General features: G+C 44.6%; 2 protein-coding genes across 2 annotated transcripts; both read right to left on the minus strand.

The window, feature by feature from the left end:
• Positions 1-509: 509 nt before the first annotated feature.
• LOC127332771 (pentatricopeptide repeat-containing protein At1g26460, mitochondrial) lies at positions 510-5024 on the minus strand. Its single transcript, XM_051359113.2, has 7 exons — positions 4321-5024; positions 3315-3531; positions 2673-3152; positions 1884-2090; positions 1635-1772; positions 900-1086; positions 510-778 (listed from the first exon to the last, which is right to left on the minus strand). The coding sequence occupies exons 1-6, from the start codon at positions 4938-4940 to the stop codon at positions 904-906; spliced, it is 1845 nt and encodes a 614-aa protein (XP_051215073.1). The 5' UTR covers positions 4941-5024; the 3' UTR covers positions 510-778; positions 900-903.
• Positions 5025-8020: 2996 nt separating this feature from the next.
• Positions 8021-16210, minus strand: LOC127332772 (uncharacterized). Its single transcript, XM_051359114.1, has 10 exons — positions 15984-16210; positions 15363-15580; positions 14681-14795; positions 14387-14476; positions 14047-14205; positions 13799-13918; positions 9125-9235; positions 8907-8988; positions 8737-8818; positions 8021-8618 (listed from the first exon to the last, which is right to left on the minus strand). The coding sequence occupies exons 1-9, from the start codon at positions 16131-16133 to the stop codon at positions 8763-8765; spliced, it is 1101 nt and encodes a 366-aa protein (XP_051215074.1). The 5' UTR covers positions 16134-16210; the 3' UTR covers positions 8021-8618; positions 8737-8762.
• Positions 16211-16844: the final 634 nt, after the last annotated feature.

A 16844-nucleotide genomic window follows, 5' to 3' on the forward strand; every position in this document is an offset into this window, starting at 1 on the left:
AACTTTATTAACCCACAATCGTCATATCTCTTACAAGCTTAGGGGGAGAAAAGTGCTGGATCATCTAACCAGGAGCCAAACATGGACTTGGGTGCTTGCCTAGCTAGTCATTCTTGTACTATCTGATTTGATGACGATCCATTTGCAACCTAGATGCAACGCAAGTTGCAATCGATGAAGCGTCATAAACTGTGCTGTCGAGGAAGTTGCAGGAGTCTACTGAGCTACTAGATTAGACTGAACTAGCAATTCCCTTGTACCTTTGGGCAGTTTGCTTTGGGGTTAGCCAGAGACGATGATCCCTCCATCAAGAGGGTCTTGGTTACGCCATGTTCTTCTGATCCAGAGTTTTCATGCTGGCCTGACTGATAATGCATTGTCTCTTTTCCTCCTTCAGCCTTTTTAATTGCTTAGCAACTGACGCCCTTTACTAGATGTACTCATTTCAAATATCGTCCAGAGTATACAGAATTGAGACGACAAGCCTGACCAAAACAATCATGCCAAGCTGAAGTAACAACAACCTCGGATTGCAAAAGATAGTGCTTTGAGCAGAGAAACAAATGTATTAGACCTTATTCTGACATCCTAACATAAATCTTGCCAAGACTTTCCAGGAGGAAAAAAAAGGGATTGCTTGTGATAGTGAAGAATAATTAGGAAAATCGTTACAAAGTATAATTTACAGACTACAGCCTCCGTGCTCTTCAAGTACCAGGAAACAGTACATGCTCTGCCTACTAGAGGACGGAAAGAACACCGGCATCGTCAAAATCAACTGGCAAAAACAAGATCAGCAACCGGAGCATAATCAGTAAAAATGGACAGGCTAACACGTAAAAGGGTACAAAATTAAAGAAATAATGGTTGGACTGAGAAAAGGTAGCCCCAGTACTCACTGCTTCAGTACTCAGCACTGTATTCAATCTTAAAGAGCAACTCCCTACGGCCCTCACCACCCAGTCGGTAATTCAACTGTTTACACCCGGCTTGCAGTTTCTCATCACTATCAAAGTCTGATTCACGGGAGCAGCGTCTTCGGACCTTCTTAACTGTCTCCTTTGTAGGGGTGAAGCCCGCATCAACCTGGACAAAACATGGTTTGAGGAACTATATATACTAGTAATCATGCACATACAACGCACGTGTTGGCTAAATTAAATTCTCAAAAAACATAGGAGGAGGAAAAATCTAAAGAACATTTTGATCATTTTCCATTTCATCAAATACTGAGGCCTCTAAAATGGGATTGAACTAAAAATATGTTACCATTAGGTTCAGCAATTGCTCAATTTCCATTGTTTTTTTAGAGGTCCATTGTTTCTTCTTTTTTGGTAAATCAAAGTTTGGAGCAACTAATGTTATCATTGTGTTTTTCGTATTAGGGTGTTATAAAAATTATGCGAATCAAAGAGGCCCTAGAATACAAAATGTTAAAACATAAAATAACACTCTCAATATAAACAATTTAAATTCATCCTTAAATTATGTGAATCAAAGAGGCCCTAGAATACAAAATTTTAAAACATAAAATAACACTCTTAATATAAACAATTTAAATTCATCCTTTTGAATTAAATCACCCCCAATTTCATTTCCCGATGAAACTGTTGTGATTGGGAAGTTCAACTTACCATTTCGTCAATAACAGCAAGAGCAGCTTTTGGATCTCGGTTGACAAGATGTGCGTCGACAAGTAGAGAGTATGTCGTTGCATTTGGCTTAACATCAAGGCTTGTTAAATGCTGGAATACATTAACCGCCTCCTCTGTCTGTGCAAAACAAAAGGGCAGCACATATTTAAAGGGATAGTTACCAAGCTGACAAACAGATACTTTAAGGAGGTCATAAGAAAACCAAGGTAATATAGACAATATTAATACCTTTTTCAGCTTTCCGAATGCATGCAACAGGGCATTATACGAATGTATGTCAGGAGTAAGTCCAAACTTTTCCTTCATTGCCTCGAAAGTTTCATATGCTCGCTCAATATCCCAAATGTTTGCACAGCCTAGTATTACACAGTTAAGAGCAGCAACAGATTTGTAAGGTGGATCTGCAGAACTAAGGTTCTCCAATTGAACATAAACCTGCAAATAGCAGAATATAGGTTAGAGCATGCAATCATACTTTGCAAATGAAAAGACAATGGTACAAGAGAGAGAAAAAAAAAAGCTTCTTTTAGAATATCAAGTCCACTTGACAAAAATCATGCAGTTGTAAACATGTCATAAACATAAGATTGACACATGAAGACTTGTCAACCATCTAGACATTTTACAAAAATATCTTTTAAGTCTTGGTAGGAAAGGGTCACAACTAAACAAGAATGCAAGCTAGCTATGTTATTTGAGAAATACATGCAATGCTAGTAGAATGAAATTAACATACACAAAGCTACTGCTGGGTGCTGGCCACAAGAGATTATTGCCATTGAAGAGCAAAAGGCAAAATTCGCCGCAAATACTACAGTAGTAATGTGTTAACTGAGGGAAAATCAATACAGAATAAAACTGGCATAGAATTTTTATACATAATAAAAAACTGAGCATTTAAGCTATGTTAGAGCAGAAGGAATGAAGGCAATCATATCACAGATGGGTTTTTGTAGAAGATGGTTTTCTTGAAAGAAGAGACATTGCATTACGCATAGCAAGTGTAAGAGAATCTACCGTGTCCAGTGTGGTGAAACCATCCTTGCAGCAAGCAACAACAAGTGGTTTCAAGGAAGTGAACGGTGAGAAGAGCTCTGTATCAATATTCGCAGAGTTCCCATAGGCATTTTCAAATTCACGAAGAGTTCCAAAAGCTCGCTGAAGTTGACCAATTGAAGAATGAGCATAAATCTTTGCAAGATAAGTCTCTGGCATGGGTGCCCTTTTCTGGCGCAACGACTTGCGTAATATTGACCAAGCAGCATTCAAGAGGTCAGTGCTACAGGTTCTACCAGCAGCACATAAAGCTGAGAGTACTAAACCTTCATCAACTGAGAGGTGATCAGGGGGTGTAGCACGCTCACCACGTGCCATCCATCTCGCAAGAAATTCCAAGCCAAACATAGCTAGCTTGCTATTGTTAGCTTCAAAGGCAGCTTCTGCAATGTCAACGCACCAGGCCCATTGTGGACATAAGATTTTGTTCTTATCTGTTCCCTGAAATAAACCAAATTACACCATCATAAACAGGGCAGGCGAAACAAGTGTCAAAGGCAATCAGTGTAACTGATAAACATCTAATGAATGAGATAAACTGTAATATCAGACTACTGAATAACATATATATGCAATGGATTAACTGCTCTTTAGAATAAGTACCTTGCACTTCTCTATGATATATGCCAATGTGTCCAATCTCCCAGATCTTACACATACACCGACATACTCAGCGTAAACAGGTGAAGATATCGCGTAGCCTGATTTAAGCATAATATCCAAATATTTAAAAGCCGAGTCAACACGGCTGCCTTTAATAAGCAGATCTACAACCAGATTGTAGGTTTCATCATCTGGTACGATTCCTGTTTGCAGCATCCTGATTTCAACAGATAAGTATAGACAATTATTTGAAGTCAAGCTTATTGCAGTGGAGGGTTACACAAATTTATAGTGACCTCAAAATAACATATCTAGCTACAAATGAGAACATAAGCTGATACAACATTAAACATATAGGCAAAATAAAAGATATGCTGCCTCGATTAAAATCAAAGATAAGCAGTTCAACAGAAAACGTAAAATCAATAGTACTCGGTATTAAACATTACACATCAACAATTTTATTAACGTTAACCTTTACCAGCATACAAGATATGGGTTACTACTTGTAAATGTTACTATAGCACAATCTTGTAGCGACTTGTTATTTCCAGTGCAAATGAAAGTGTACCAAACAATAAAAACCAACTTAGGTATAGCCTCGCTATGGACAAGTATTTCATCAATGCATGTTGCAAATGTAGCCTCGGAAACCAACAAAGCAAATCCCGTACAATATCATGGATCAAAGGGCACATACATAGAGAATATTAAAGGGCAATGTCCTTGAGCACAACAATTCATGACCTTTGCAAAAGTAAGTTCTCCGCACTACATCCGATTAAGCTATCACCCAAAGTTACCGTACAATGCATGCTAATAACAGGAACAAGATGCAGGCTGAGGTTCTGTAACGCAGTCTCACGAATCAGCAGCAGCCACATTCTCGTGTAAAAACAGATAATAAAGTGATCCATAGGTTGACAAAATTTCCGACACTCTTGCAGTTGACTCATCCAGCGGCATGCCAGGAGATACATATACCAAGGAGGAATGAGGAACTGACCGATCGACGAGCCTCTCTCCCCCCTCGACCTCGCGAGCCTTGACCATGCTCTTGAGGACGAGGTTGAAGGACGCGGTGTTGGGCGTGATGTTGAACTCTCGCATCTGGTCAGCGAGGTCGAGCATCTCGTGCGGCGCGGCCCCGGCCATGAGGCCGGCGCGGAGGTAGTGGTTGAAGAGGTCGGCGTCGGGGCGGTTGGGCTTGCCGGTGGCGGCGTCGAGGGAGCGGACCCAGAACTCGAAGACCTGGCGCAGGTCGTCCCACTTCTGCTCGGCCGTCCACTCGGCGAAGCGCTCCTTGAGGTCGGCGGCGCCGAGGGTGGCGGCCAGGAGGTGGTTCTCGGAGAGCGGGGCGGGGCTGATGAGGGCGGGGAGGTGGGAGGAGGCGGAGGGGACGGGGATGGAGGCTGCGGGGTTGCGCCAGTTGTCGGCGTAGAAGGGGCTGCCGGAGGTGGGGTTCGGGGGGAGCGGGGCGGGGTCGGATGCGGGCGGGGAGAGCTCGGGTTGCTGGGGGAGTGGGCGGGTGGAGCAGATCGCGGCGCGGAAGAGGAGCGGGAGGGCGGCCGGGGCCCTGCGGTGGCGGCGGAGGAGCAGCGAGGTGGCGGCCGCCGCCGCTGCCATTGTGTGGGTTAGGGTTTTAGTGGGGTGCGAGGAGTGGGGAAGACGGCGGCTGAGATCGGGAAGGGGGAAATGGGAATCAGGGGAGAGGAGCTCTCCTCTCATGCGCTGGAGGACTGTTTCGTCGCTGTGTGCCCTACGGACGGTAGACCATAGACTGTTAAAAAAACTGGAAATTTAACTCAGATCCCTGAAAATTTAACTCAGCTCCCTGAAAATTTAACAGACGAGGACGGCACCGCGCCTTCCTCCTCTTGCTAGCGGCACGCTCCAACGGCGTCAATGTCGTCATCGAGCCTACTTTCACACGGCACAGCCAAGATGCTCGCCGGTTTGCTCGCAAAGTATAAGTCTCCACCGGCCGCCAACATTATTTGCTAGAATTTTTTTGCTAAAAGCCAGTAGTAGTAAGTCATTACATATGTATGTTTGTAGAGTTCATCATACGATTCATCGGACAACGAGCATGACATAGAGGAAGAAGAGAACATATCCATACTATTAGCATACCGCGCCATTAAAAAGACAAAAATAGGTGGATCGGTTTTCGGTAGACAGAAGTTGATGCGGTCGTATTTCAACGAAAAATCGATATTTTCCGAAAGCTATTTTCGGCGGCATTTTCGGATGAGCATCAACTTGTTCAAGCACATCGCAACAAATGTGACGAAGTATGATCGGTTCTTTGAGCAGCAAAGAAATGCCGCCAGTAAACTTGGGCATAGCACATATCAGAAGGTGACCGCCGCATTGCGTATGTTGGTATACGTTATACCGGTGGATCTAGTTGATGACCATTGACCATGGGTAAGAGCACTTCTATCATGTGTGTCAAGCGCTTTGCCGTGGCAATTGTGAATGTTTTCGGATCCACATACTTGAGAGCCCCCAATGCTCAAGACACGGCAAGACTTTTGGAGTTCAACTCTGACCGGGGATTTTCAAGTATGCTTGACTCAATTGATTGTATGCATTGGAGTTGGAATAATTGTCCTGCGCGTCATGGCATGTATAATTCAAAGGGTACAAGAAAGATGCCACTATAGTCCTCGAAGCGGTCGCCGATCATGAGACTTGGATATGGCATGCATTTTTTTGTAATGCCTGGGTCTTGCAATGACATCAATGTTCTTCAACGGTCACCACTAATGACAATACTTGCAAGGCGGGAAGGTCAATTGATGGAGTTTGAAGCAAATGGCCACAAGTACAACTATGACTATTTTCTCGCCGATGGCATCTATCCTAGGTGGCAAACATTTGTGAAGCCGGTTATTCAACCATGAGGTAAGAAACAAACCCAATTTCACAATGCACAAGCGGCGGCTAGGAAAGATGTAGAGAGAGCATTTAGGATTTTGCAAGCCCAATTTACCATTGTGAGGGCGGTGGCTAGATTTTGTGACCAAGAGTGCCTTTGGTATATCATGGCTGCTTGTGTCATCATGCATAACATGATTATAGAGGATTATCGTGGGAAAAATGTGGATCATACCCACTATGAGTTGATGGGGGTTCCCGTGCAAGTGAGGAGGTCTGCACATAGGATTTCCTGGTTTATTGCCTCGTATCATTCAATTCGTTCCAACGAAACATATGAGGAACTCCAAAAAGATCTCATGGAAGAATGGTAATTGGCATGGACAATAATAGTGCCTACTTGTTGCATATTTGTTGTATTGTTTGAAAACTATGTTGTATTGTTGATCCGTAAACTTGTTGTATTTGTTGTGAGTAATTTGATGTATTTGTTGTATTTGTTGTCAACAATTTTATGTACTTGTTGTATTTTTGTGGTGTAATAATAAATAGTACATTTCTTCGTAAATTTGTGAAGCTTGTTTGATCTTGTTGAACGCATAGTTGTGTGTGATTGTTGTTTCCGCCGGCGATGCGCGCTGTATTTTGAAGCGTCCGGTGGAGGAGCAATTTTTGCGCCCGCGCTGCAATTTAGCGCGTTCGGTGGGGGAAATACGGCGCAACGCGCGGTATAACTATACAGCGCGGTCGCAACGATGTTTACAGTGCCGAAATATAGCACGCATGTTGGAGATGCTCTTAGATGCTTGAAGGGGTTAATAGTTTTTTGTCCCTAGTGTGGTGCTTGAACGAGTATTCGCGACGGATATCATGGTACTGGTCCAACTTGCATTCTCTTTTTTCAGTTTTCTGTAATTGCTGTGTCAGAAAAGACTTCGTAATTTCATTAATTAAGCAACTAATGGCAAGCTGATTACCCCGATTAGAGAAAAAATGTTTGAGAAGTAGCTTGTTTGGAGTTGAAATACGTAAGGTTTAATTGACCCTCGTGTTTGTATTTTAACTGTTTGCATTTTGAAATTATATAAAGCTTCGTGGGTACTTATAGTATCTAATGATGTATAATTCATTTGTAGTTTATCAAAACAGAAACATGGACTTTATTTACTCACATACATAGTTCTGGCATACTTACTCTATTGCAAATTAATTGGTTCGACTTTGTCTAGTACAATTGTATCTGCACACTAAAGCGTGTCTACGTATATGTGTATCTAAACAAAAAAATTAAGTCTTTTTTTTTGAAAGGTTGCATATCTGGCCTTTTATTCGGCTGATAGTAATGTTACATCTCGAATTACATCACTCAAAATAAAATCAGGTGGACTACCATTCCAACATAAACTATTACGAGACTCGTAGGCAAAACCTTAGCTAGATTATGAGCTAGTACAACATTTGCTTCACGAGGACACTATTGGAAAACCACCATGTCCATTGATCTTGCCTTCTGGAAGCAATCTGCCAAGACCGCTGTGTAGGGACTCCATATTTCTATATCCCCATTGCAAGCTTTGATCAATTCCAACGAATCTGACTCGACATAAGCTGAGGAACATCCAATCTGTTCAAGAAACTCCAGTCCTTTAAGTAGAGCTGTTGCTTCCGCATTTACGGCACTCATCATATTATTTAACAAAAAAAATAAGTCAATTAATTTGGAACGGATAAGTTGAGAATAGAGTTTGGGGAACACTACTTGGTTCATGTAGAATCTTATTGATGTAAGTACAAAAAAACATAACAAATGAGCTTATGGGCGGTGACTGCAAATTGGCTACTCGCTTCAATAAAACCCTTCACCAGCAGGCTGATGTACGATCAAAGTTTCTCAGAACAGATGCAAGTACCCAAAGTCCACAACTAGCTGCATTCTATCTAGCAAAGAAAAGAAGATAGCTGTATTCTGCTCTGCATGGTAGAGACTGGCTCACTGGCAGCCCTAAGGAGCCAGTAGGCCACCAATTCTAAGGGAACTTCAGCTCATGGTCTCCCACTGTGGTTCATCACTTCGAATATTACTAGAACTAGGATCCTTCCACAAAGCACATCGTCTTACATTATACATGTGTCTTCTACAAAACTTAACACAGCTGCATTCGCTGTTGAGCACATACAGATGCCCAGCCAAATGTCGTTTTAACTATACAAGAGAGGCGCTTTGATGGCACAGAATTCTACAACAAAATTTGGAAGTGGCTGGAATCATCTCTTGATCTTGGCACTGAAAATTGCTTTGCCCAACTGCACATTTTTCGACGGAATCAACTTCATGAACATGGGTGAGCCCCTAAACTGAGTCTATGCTGTGTGAGCCTCCATGCAGTATTGGATGACATGGAGGTACAGGTACCTGTGACCCTGAGGACAGGAAAGAAAGTAAAAAATGGTAAATACCGATGGGACAGAACTATGAGATTCATGGTACAAACAGCAGGCATGTTTGCAACCATCGCGAAAGACAAAGAGGATAACTTACATAGTGTCATGCAAACCATTAGATAATCAATGCTTGCAGCGACTGAATGAATCTTGAAGAATACTGATATCCAAATCACGTCCTGTAGCAAAATAGGCACGAAGAATCAGGATCTGACTTGTAACTTGAAAGTAATGGATGATTAACTACAGTGACATTCGTAAACGTACCTATGAAAACTATCTTGTTTGTGCGAGATTGTGTATCAGACCATTCTCGGGCCGGGACAACCTCATAGACTTCCCTCACTGCCTGCATGAGGGCAAAAACAGACTTCAGTAATGATAATTGGCTCAACAAAGCAGGCATACTTAGTAACTTCGCATTGCAGGACTGGATAAAAACTTTGGCCAATAGTTCTTTCAGATGCCTTGTATGCTGTAACAACCTGTAATGTATGAAGTTGGTTCGAATTATGAATACGTAAAACCCCTTTGCAACGATATATATCCATGTTAGACTTCTTCTCCCAAAGAAGATCTTCAAGCCATGATTCCACCTGTGAAACAAAATGAACCAGGCAAATATGTAAAACTGGTGTAAAAGAGACGAGACACAACAATTATGGCGCGTTCTAAAGTTCTAATAATGTAGCAATGATTGCAGCAAAACACTCATCAAACACTTATATAAATTCTTTAATAAAGAAGAGATTCCTTGGGTAAGTTTAGTTTGGAATTATTATCCCAATGGAGTGCCTCAAGCCACAAATTTGTGTGGTTCTTTCTGGTGGAGAGATACTATGAAACTAGTGGATAAATACAGAACTTTTTGCACTGCGACAGCTGAAAAGGTGACACTATCTTATTTTGGAATGATCTTGGAAAGGAGCTCTCCCTGCTAAGGAATTCCCACAATTGCAATCTCTTGCTCTAGATACTTTACTGTCTGTTAAGGAGGTGGTTGGATGTGAGGACAGGGCTACACTTTTCTACTTAACCTTATCACAGCAAGCTTTTGATGAATATAATAGAATGTAGGCTTTCCTGGCCTCGATAAATTTAGATGACTCAAGCAAGGATGTCTGGAGGACTATATGGAGGGATGGTATTTACACTGCTCATCTCTATTATAATCATTGCTTCACTCACATCTCTACCAGTAAGATATACTCATCGATATGGAAGTGCAAGGTTCTGCTGGTTGCTTATTTGTTAGAGTACGTCATGGGCCTGGGCCCGTTAGTCTTATGGTTTGCTTAGGGGTCAAGTAAGCCTTGCTTGGGAGTCAAGTAAACTTCTCTATATATGGAGAGGAGATGTATCAATCTAAGGAAGCAAGAATTAAGAAGGAAATCCCTTCCCTCTTGCCCGGTCATGGGCAAAAGGCCCCCGGCCGGCCTTCTCGCGCCCTCGCAGCTCTCTCTCTCCCTCCCAAACCCTAGCAGCCACATAACACTTGGTATCAGCTTTCCCGGGTTCGATCATGTCCAGCCCTCCACCCAGTTCTTCCCACCCGCCGCCGCACTCCGACGTCCCCGCCGTTCTCTCCCCGGCGGAGATCACCGCAGCCCTCCGCAATCTCACCATTGCTGTCCAGGAGATCCACCTCTATTTGGCTGGCCCCTACGGGCCGCCGGCGGCGCTGCTGCCGTGGCAGCCGACGGACCAGGCCGCTGCAGCTGACGCTGCTGCTGTCGTCGCCGCAACTCGACGCCGGGCTGCTGCAGTCCCCACTGTTGCTGTCCACCATCTCCGGGCCGGGCCCTACCTCGGCGCCGGGGGTCCCACATCTCCAGCAGCCGGCCGCCTTCTTCCCCACCGGGACGCTGCAGCAACAGCAGCAGCTGCCGCAGCCACCAACGCCGCCGTTGCAGCTGCTGTCCTCACCGACGCTGTCCCTGCCGTTCGGTGGGCAGCTGCAACAGCAGCAGCTGCCGTAGCCACCAACACCGCAGCAGCGGCTGCTGCCGGCACCGACGCCGTCCCTGCCTTTCGGCGGTGTGGGAGCGACCTTGGCCCCGGGCTCTACATCGACACCGCCCGGGATGCCCTTCCACCAGGTCCGTTTCCCTCCGTCGCCGTCACCGCTTCCGGCTTGGATCGCTATCCACCATGTGTCGGCGGCGGTGAGGCTGCAGGCAGCTGCGCGCGGCCTCCTAGTGCGTCGGCGTGTGCGGGAGATGCGTGATCTGCAGCTGCAGCTCCTCCAAGTTGCGCTTCGGTGCGCAACGGACCTCGATCTCGTCCGCTGCGTTGGGGATCTTGGGCGTGCGGTTTCCCCCACGGGCGGCGGGCATGCTGTTTTTCCCGCGGGCAGCGAGCTCAAAGTCTGCGCCATCGACAGTCATCCGGCAGGGAGAAGGCCTGGTGTCACCGACAGGAGCGCACCGCATAGCACCACTGTATTCCGCCGCCGGCCGCCGCGCAGGCTCCTTTTGTCCCGCTGGTTTCCATGGGATCCAGGTGGCTGTACAAGTGCACGTCCGACGGTGGATGGTGTCCACTTTATGTTCAGGGGTCAACAATAAAGCGTCCCAGTCCAGGTTGAGAGTAATAAAACAAGCCGAGATGTAAAAGGCTCGTTTTTAGGTGTTAGGTTTGTGTTGCGTCGAGTCATGGTTTGTTTAGGTTGCAGCTCGTCGAGCTGCATGTCCAGGTGGGGTGTAGTGTTAGAGTACGTAATGGGCTTGGGCTGGCGCTATAGCCCATTAGTATTAGGGTTAATTAGAGATAAGGGTAGTTTGCTTAGGGGTCAAGTAAACCTCTCTATATAAGGAGAGGAGACGTATCAATCTAATGAAGCAAGAATTAAGAAGGAAATCCCTTCCCTCTTGCCCGGCCGTGGGCAAAAGGCCCCCGGCCGGCCTTCTCGTGCCCTCGCAGCCCTCTCTCTCCCTCCCAAACCCTAGCAGCCACATAACACTTGGTATCAGAGCACCATAACACTTGGTATCAGAGCGGTGACGGCTCTTATCTCTAATTAACCCTAATACTAATGGGCTATAGCGCCAGCCCAAGCCCATTACGTACTCTAACACTATCCTTTGGCTCTTGGCGTAGACAGTTCATTTATGAAGCCAACTTGCATGTGCATAGGGTGAAGGATAAACATGCTGATGTTTTTACTTTATGGATTCATAACCTGCTGTAATCCTCGTTTTTATTTTCTTTTGTATATAGTTGTTATACTCTTGTAAAGTTAGGGTGGTTTACTAAATTACTGTGGGGATTTCGCCCCAGTCTCTTGGTAAAAAAAAGTGCAGCAAAGCAATCTAGAGGCATACGTCTTCCCAGAAGTATTGGAATAAATGGGCCTAAGTGGGCTAGTTATTCAAAAAAGTCAAAGGGTCCGTAGAGATTATTACATGTGTAAATGTTAGTCCCACTTGCCAGTTTATAGTGGGCAAGAGCAACATATAAGAGCATCTCTAGCAGGTCCCATAAATGACCTAAAACTGTAAAATTTACGGTTTTGGGCCCAAAAAATGCACCGAATAAATCCTATATAACGGTCTGACCCGTACATATTTTTATGGGGACCTTTAAAGCGAGGCGCTAGACCCTCAGATACAAGGTTGATTAAGGGTGACCTTTAAACTTGACATAGGGAAATTTCACCTCAATTGGTCACCGGACTGGTACCAAATCTGGCAAAATTCCGCCACGCTGTTAGGAGTCTGGCCAAATCGCCGCCTTATTTCACCACACTACTCTGATTCCGGCCAATTTTCGTCAAAAAGGCAGCAAAACTGTAGAGGAAAGGAGAGCAGCCATTGGAGGAGAGGGGAGGAGCTCGGCAGTGGCCAGAGCTGCTCCAGAGCGACGTGGGGTAGGCCGGCAACGGCTCAGCCGGAGCGGCACCGGAGCAAGCAGCCGTCCGGGACCGCGAGCTAGCCCTTGGCCGGAGCACCTGGAGAACCGGTCATGCACTGGTAGGGCCTGGCACGTAGAATAGGGCGTCGGCAGCCCTGCCGGAGCGTCGCCGGAGCAGGCGACTGGCCGGAGCGGCGCCAGAGCAGGCCGCCGACTGGGGCAGGACCGCGAGCGGTTGGTCAGTGCGTGCAGGAACTCTCGTATCCGTGGGGAAGAAAGGGGAATAATCCTTTCTGGGGGCTTTTTTTCTGGTATCTGTTCTGCCCAGTCCCTTCTTGTACTGTAAAAACTGCTTACAGTCATCAGCTGAGGGAGTATCCTAACAAATTAACAATGGGTATACATAGCTCCCTAAAATCACATTTTTACTCCAGATTTCTAATTTATTTGATATGTATTGCCCTATATATGTGAACAGTACACGTGTACCAAAGTATTTGTCCAAACATCGCACATGCACAAACAGATCGCGAGATTGATTCTTACACTGGTGATGTAGATGAAGACTTGGCAATGCGGTGGAGGAAGAAGAGGTCAAGAAGCCAGTGAACGACCGCAGAGGAAGAAGAGGCGAGACGACGATGAATAAAGACATGCAGTAGGGTGTACACACTTCCCAGAAACCTAATTATCCAACTACTCGTGCAGGTCGACGATCATTGGGAAGTTCTGGAGACTACTGCTTCTCCTTGTCCTGTTGTGCGATATAAGGAATGCGAGACTCGGTGATGCCAAACATAGTGAGAGGGATTGGTTCGTTGATGTGAAGAAGATGTCTATCTTGTCAAAGGGATGTCTCCCTTTATAGAGTATATCTTGTAACAACCTACTAACGACACGATTTTGAGTTTTTGACAACCAAATCTCAGGAACCACGAGACTTCTCCCGCCATGTGCAATGGGGTAACTGCAGGAGGACGTGCATGCTTATCCAGTTAGCCCACACAGTAGGTGTGGATTAGGCAAAATATGAATAAATGCAATCAGGCGCGTGTGTGGTGAACACATAGCATATACCCACCCCCCCCCCCCCCCCCCCCTTGCTTTCTCATTTAGGGTCCCCATTTGAGCAGCCCTTATATGTTAGTCTTCCCTCTCTAAATTGGCAAGGTGTGACTAAACTCCGACATGCCAAAATCTGTAGAGACCCTTTGACTAAACTCCGAACTGCTTACAATAATGTATTCTCGAGCTCACCCCCAGAATAAAAGTATCGCCCATACATCTCATTCAAGGACAGAAGGTACCTTAGCCAAGTCGACTGGATCCTGTTCAGAAATGCACAGGGTGGAAATACTGCTATCATGACGACTATTTGGTGGTACTGATTTACTGTACTCCAGAAGCTCCTGTAGTTGCGATGAATTCTGGGGAAGAAACACAAAGTAAGTTGGATGCATATATATGACTAAGTGTTCACATCACAAAACCGCTGATGAGTACAATGAAGCACCAAATAAGTAGTAAGAAAGTCAAACTTCACTAGTTTAATTACCTTTACACCATATGCCTGTCGATCAAATATTGTATTTAAGTCAACCTGGCATCGGACAGAGCGCACCACTGTAACAAGAGCATTGACATCATGAATTTTCCTTTCCAAATCCTCGAGATCGTCTTTTACTAAATCAATTTTGTTCAATATCACAACATCCTGTTACACAGGAAATTGACGCTTTTTATAGCTGTTTGGATGATTAATACCAAAAAAGACAAATCTCAATTTGGAGAGCCCACAGGGACCAACACAATGAATCTTAGATTCAAGATGTAGGCCCCACTTAGAGTGTGCGAAATGAGAGACAAGCTGATGCCAAAACAAAACAAAAATTTACCGCAAATGCAATTTGATGAAATGCTTCCGGAAATGATGAAGAGTTTGTGTGTTCGTCAATTTGCTGCCTGAAGTTCTTTGCATCAATAACCTGATGCACATACAGTAACAAGTTAAGCAGGAAATAGTCAATTGCAATTTCATTTTATAAATTGTGATCCAAAGAGCAAAGAAACAAGTCTTTTTCTGAACTATACGTATTAAGAGTATGTCAAGCTTAAATGAGAAACTGTGCCGCAGCATGTGTTCTCTTCCTATGCAAACTGTGGGGAAAAAAAAGTCAAACTAAACTAACCGTAATAATAGAGTCTAGTCTGATTGATGACTCCAACTGATCGTCCAGCCAGAGAATGGAGACAAGTGGTGCAGGATCAGCCAAACCAGTTGTCTCCAATAATATGTGATCCATTCTGCAGCACATGAGTTGAATCTGACAGGTTAGGGAAAATAAATTGCAGTGCATTACTATCAAATCAAACATCTAGTGAAAATCAATTGAAGAGCACGACCCATCAGGCATTTCTAAGTATAAATATTCAGAGTTCCGAACCAGTGCATCGAAGCATTAGATTAAAGAAGCGTGAACTAATTTTTAGAATAAGAAGCGCTGAATTTTCATGTACAACTAGAATAAGAAAGCAGATAACTTTAGAAACAGAAAAAAGGCCCCTTTTCAGGAATAATCAGGATATACACAATTTAATAGTGAATTAAAAATAGAATGTTAACAACAAGTCCGAATATTGGCCCCCTTTAAGGATTAAGCTGGATACACATAATTTTAGCTTTGAACTAAAAACATAATGTCAACATCAATTCAGACAATTTAATTAGACAAGTTTGGTGAACCAAAGCATCACAGGCTATAAATAACTATAGAACAAACAAGTAATGATAGTAATGTGCATACTTAGAGAGTCATATGTTGTATGTAACGATTCCATTCAAGGTACTAGACATGAAAATGTGTGCCTTACCTCTCCTTACTCTGCACGAGTTGCTCAAGTGCTTGAACCAGGCTGTGTTTTACAGTGCAACAAACGCATCCATTTGCTAGCTCCACCCACTCCTCGACAAGGGCACCACCTTCTCCCTCATTAATCATTGCTCTTTCTACTCCGATTTCCTCTCCAAACTCGTTCAGTATTACTGCTATTCTCTTCCCATGTTGCGCACCCAAAATGTAGTTGACTAGCTGAAATTTTAAAGCACAGCGAGTAAGTATTAACCCGCGTGGTTCCAATAAGCTCAATTAACAATTTTACTGGAAGAAGAAAGACAGGAGGTGACATACAGTCTGATGTATGTCAACAGAACCTGAATGGGAGATGAAATCTGAGTGCTGACAGAAAACTCTAAGAATTGTGCTAGAGTTAGTACCAGTGATTCCTCCTAGGACATAACATAGGCTTAAGCTAGGATTCAATCTGGTGAAATTAGAGGCATCCTATCGATACGGAGTCCATACATGAGAGGTAACTGGCAATTTGTCGCTGATCCTGTGCAGCAACAGGATACATCGCGCCTACTTTGCCCAGACACAGTGGTGGAGGGAGCAGAGGACGGGGAGGGGGTTAGGGCACGCGGTGAAATCTTACCGTGGACTTGCCGGCGCCGAGGTAGCCGGTGATGACGGTAACGCCGACCGGTGCGGAGACGGAGTTGGAGGAGGAAGCGGGAGCCGGGGGAAAGTTCGCCTGCGGCGGGAGCTCGACGGCGAGGGGAGGGCAGTCGTCGTCGTCTGCCATGGCCGCCGACGAGAGACGAGAAAAGGGAAAGCTCAAGACTTCGCGTATACGTGGCCGTGTATGTTTTGGGTTTTGGACTTTTGAGAACGACCGCAAGGTCAAAGGAATGAGGTCAGGGCATGTCAGTGCGGTGACATGAACCCCTTTTCTCACCGTCGGATCTAGATTATAGGATATTTGCTACAGGATATTGCTACAGTTCATACGCTACAGGACCAGCTACAGTTGCTACAGTGTTTGACCGTGTGTGTTCATTTTCAATCCTACGGCCTACGGTGCATGTCACCGCACTGTTCATGCGTGACATGCCTGTCACCTGATCTCATTCCAAGGTCAAAATGGGCGGAGAGCGGCGATTTTAAAGGAGCCGGTAGGTGTAGGTGTCACATCTACCGTCCACTCTCTGCTTTGAGACTCGTGAGGCTTTTGACATTTGTTTGATATAAAACTAATAATTGAAACACAAGTGAATTTTTTTTGAAACTAAAGTGATACATGGAAAATATTGTGAAACAATCCACAAAAAGTGACATCATTGATGACGTCACTATGGTTTGTTTCACAAAAAATATTAGTGTTTCAGTTATGTTTCAATTATGTTTCAAATTTGTTTCACAATTTTGTGATAAAATTGGTCAGCACATGGCTGACGTCATTACTGACGTCACTCCGGTAGGTACCGGTCCGGCTGCACGTTCGGTTAATATGGTT

Source organism: Lolium perenne, chromosome 2, assembly GCF_019359855.2.
Source record: "Lolium perenne isolate Kyuss_39 chromosome 2, Kyuss_2.0, whole genome shotgun sequence".
Taxonomy (NCBI): domain Eukaryota; kingdom Viridiplantae; phylum Streptophyta; class Magnoliopsida; order Poales; family Poaceae; genus Lolium; species Lolium perenne.

Excerpts from the sequence above, each read along its gene's own strand:
- LOC127332771 (XM_051359113.2), bottom strand. The coding sequence starts at position 4,940 with ATGGCAGCGGCGGCGGCCGCCACCTCGCTGCTCCTCCGCCGCCACCGC. Across the intron at positions 2,091-2,672 it reads GTTTCACCACACTGGACACG|GTTTATGTTCAATTGGAGAA; the intron begins GTAGATTCTCTT and ends TGCTATTTGCAG. Across the intron at positions 1,773-1,883 it reads CATTCGGAAAGCTGAAAAAG|ACAGAGGAGGCGGTTAATGT; the intron begins GTATTAATATTG and ends TGTTTTGCACAG.
- LOC127332772 (XM_051359114.1), bottom strand. The coding sequence starts at position 16,133 with ATGGCAGACGACGACGACTGCCCTCCCCTCGCCGTCGAGCTCCCGCCG. Across the intron at positions 15,581-15,983 it reads TCGGCGCCGGCAAGTCCACG|CTAGTCAACTACATTTTGGG; the intron begins GTAAGATTTCAC and ends TTAAAATTTCAG. Across the intron at positions 9,236-13,798 it reads ATCCAGTCGACTTGGCTAAG|GTGGAATCATGGCTTGAAGA; the intron begins GTACCTTCTGTC and ends TTTGTTTCACAG.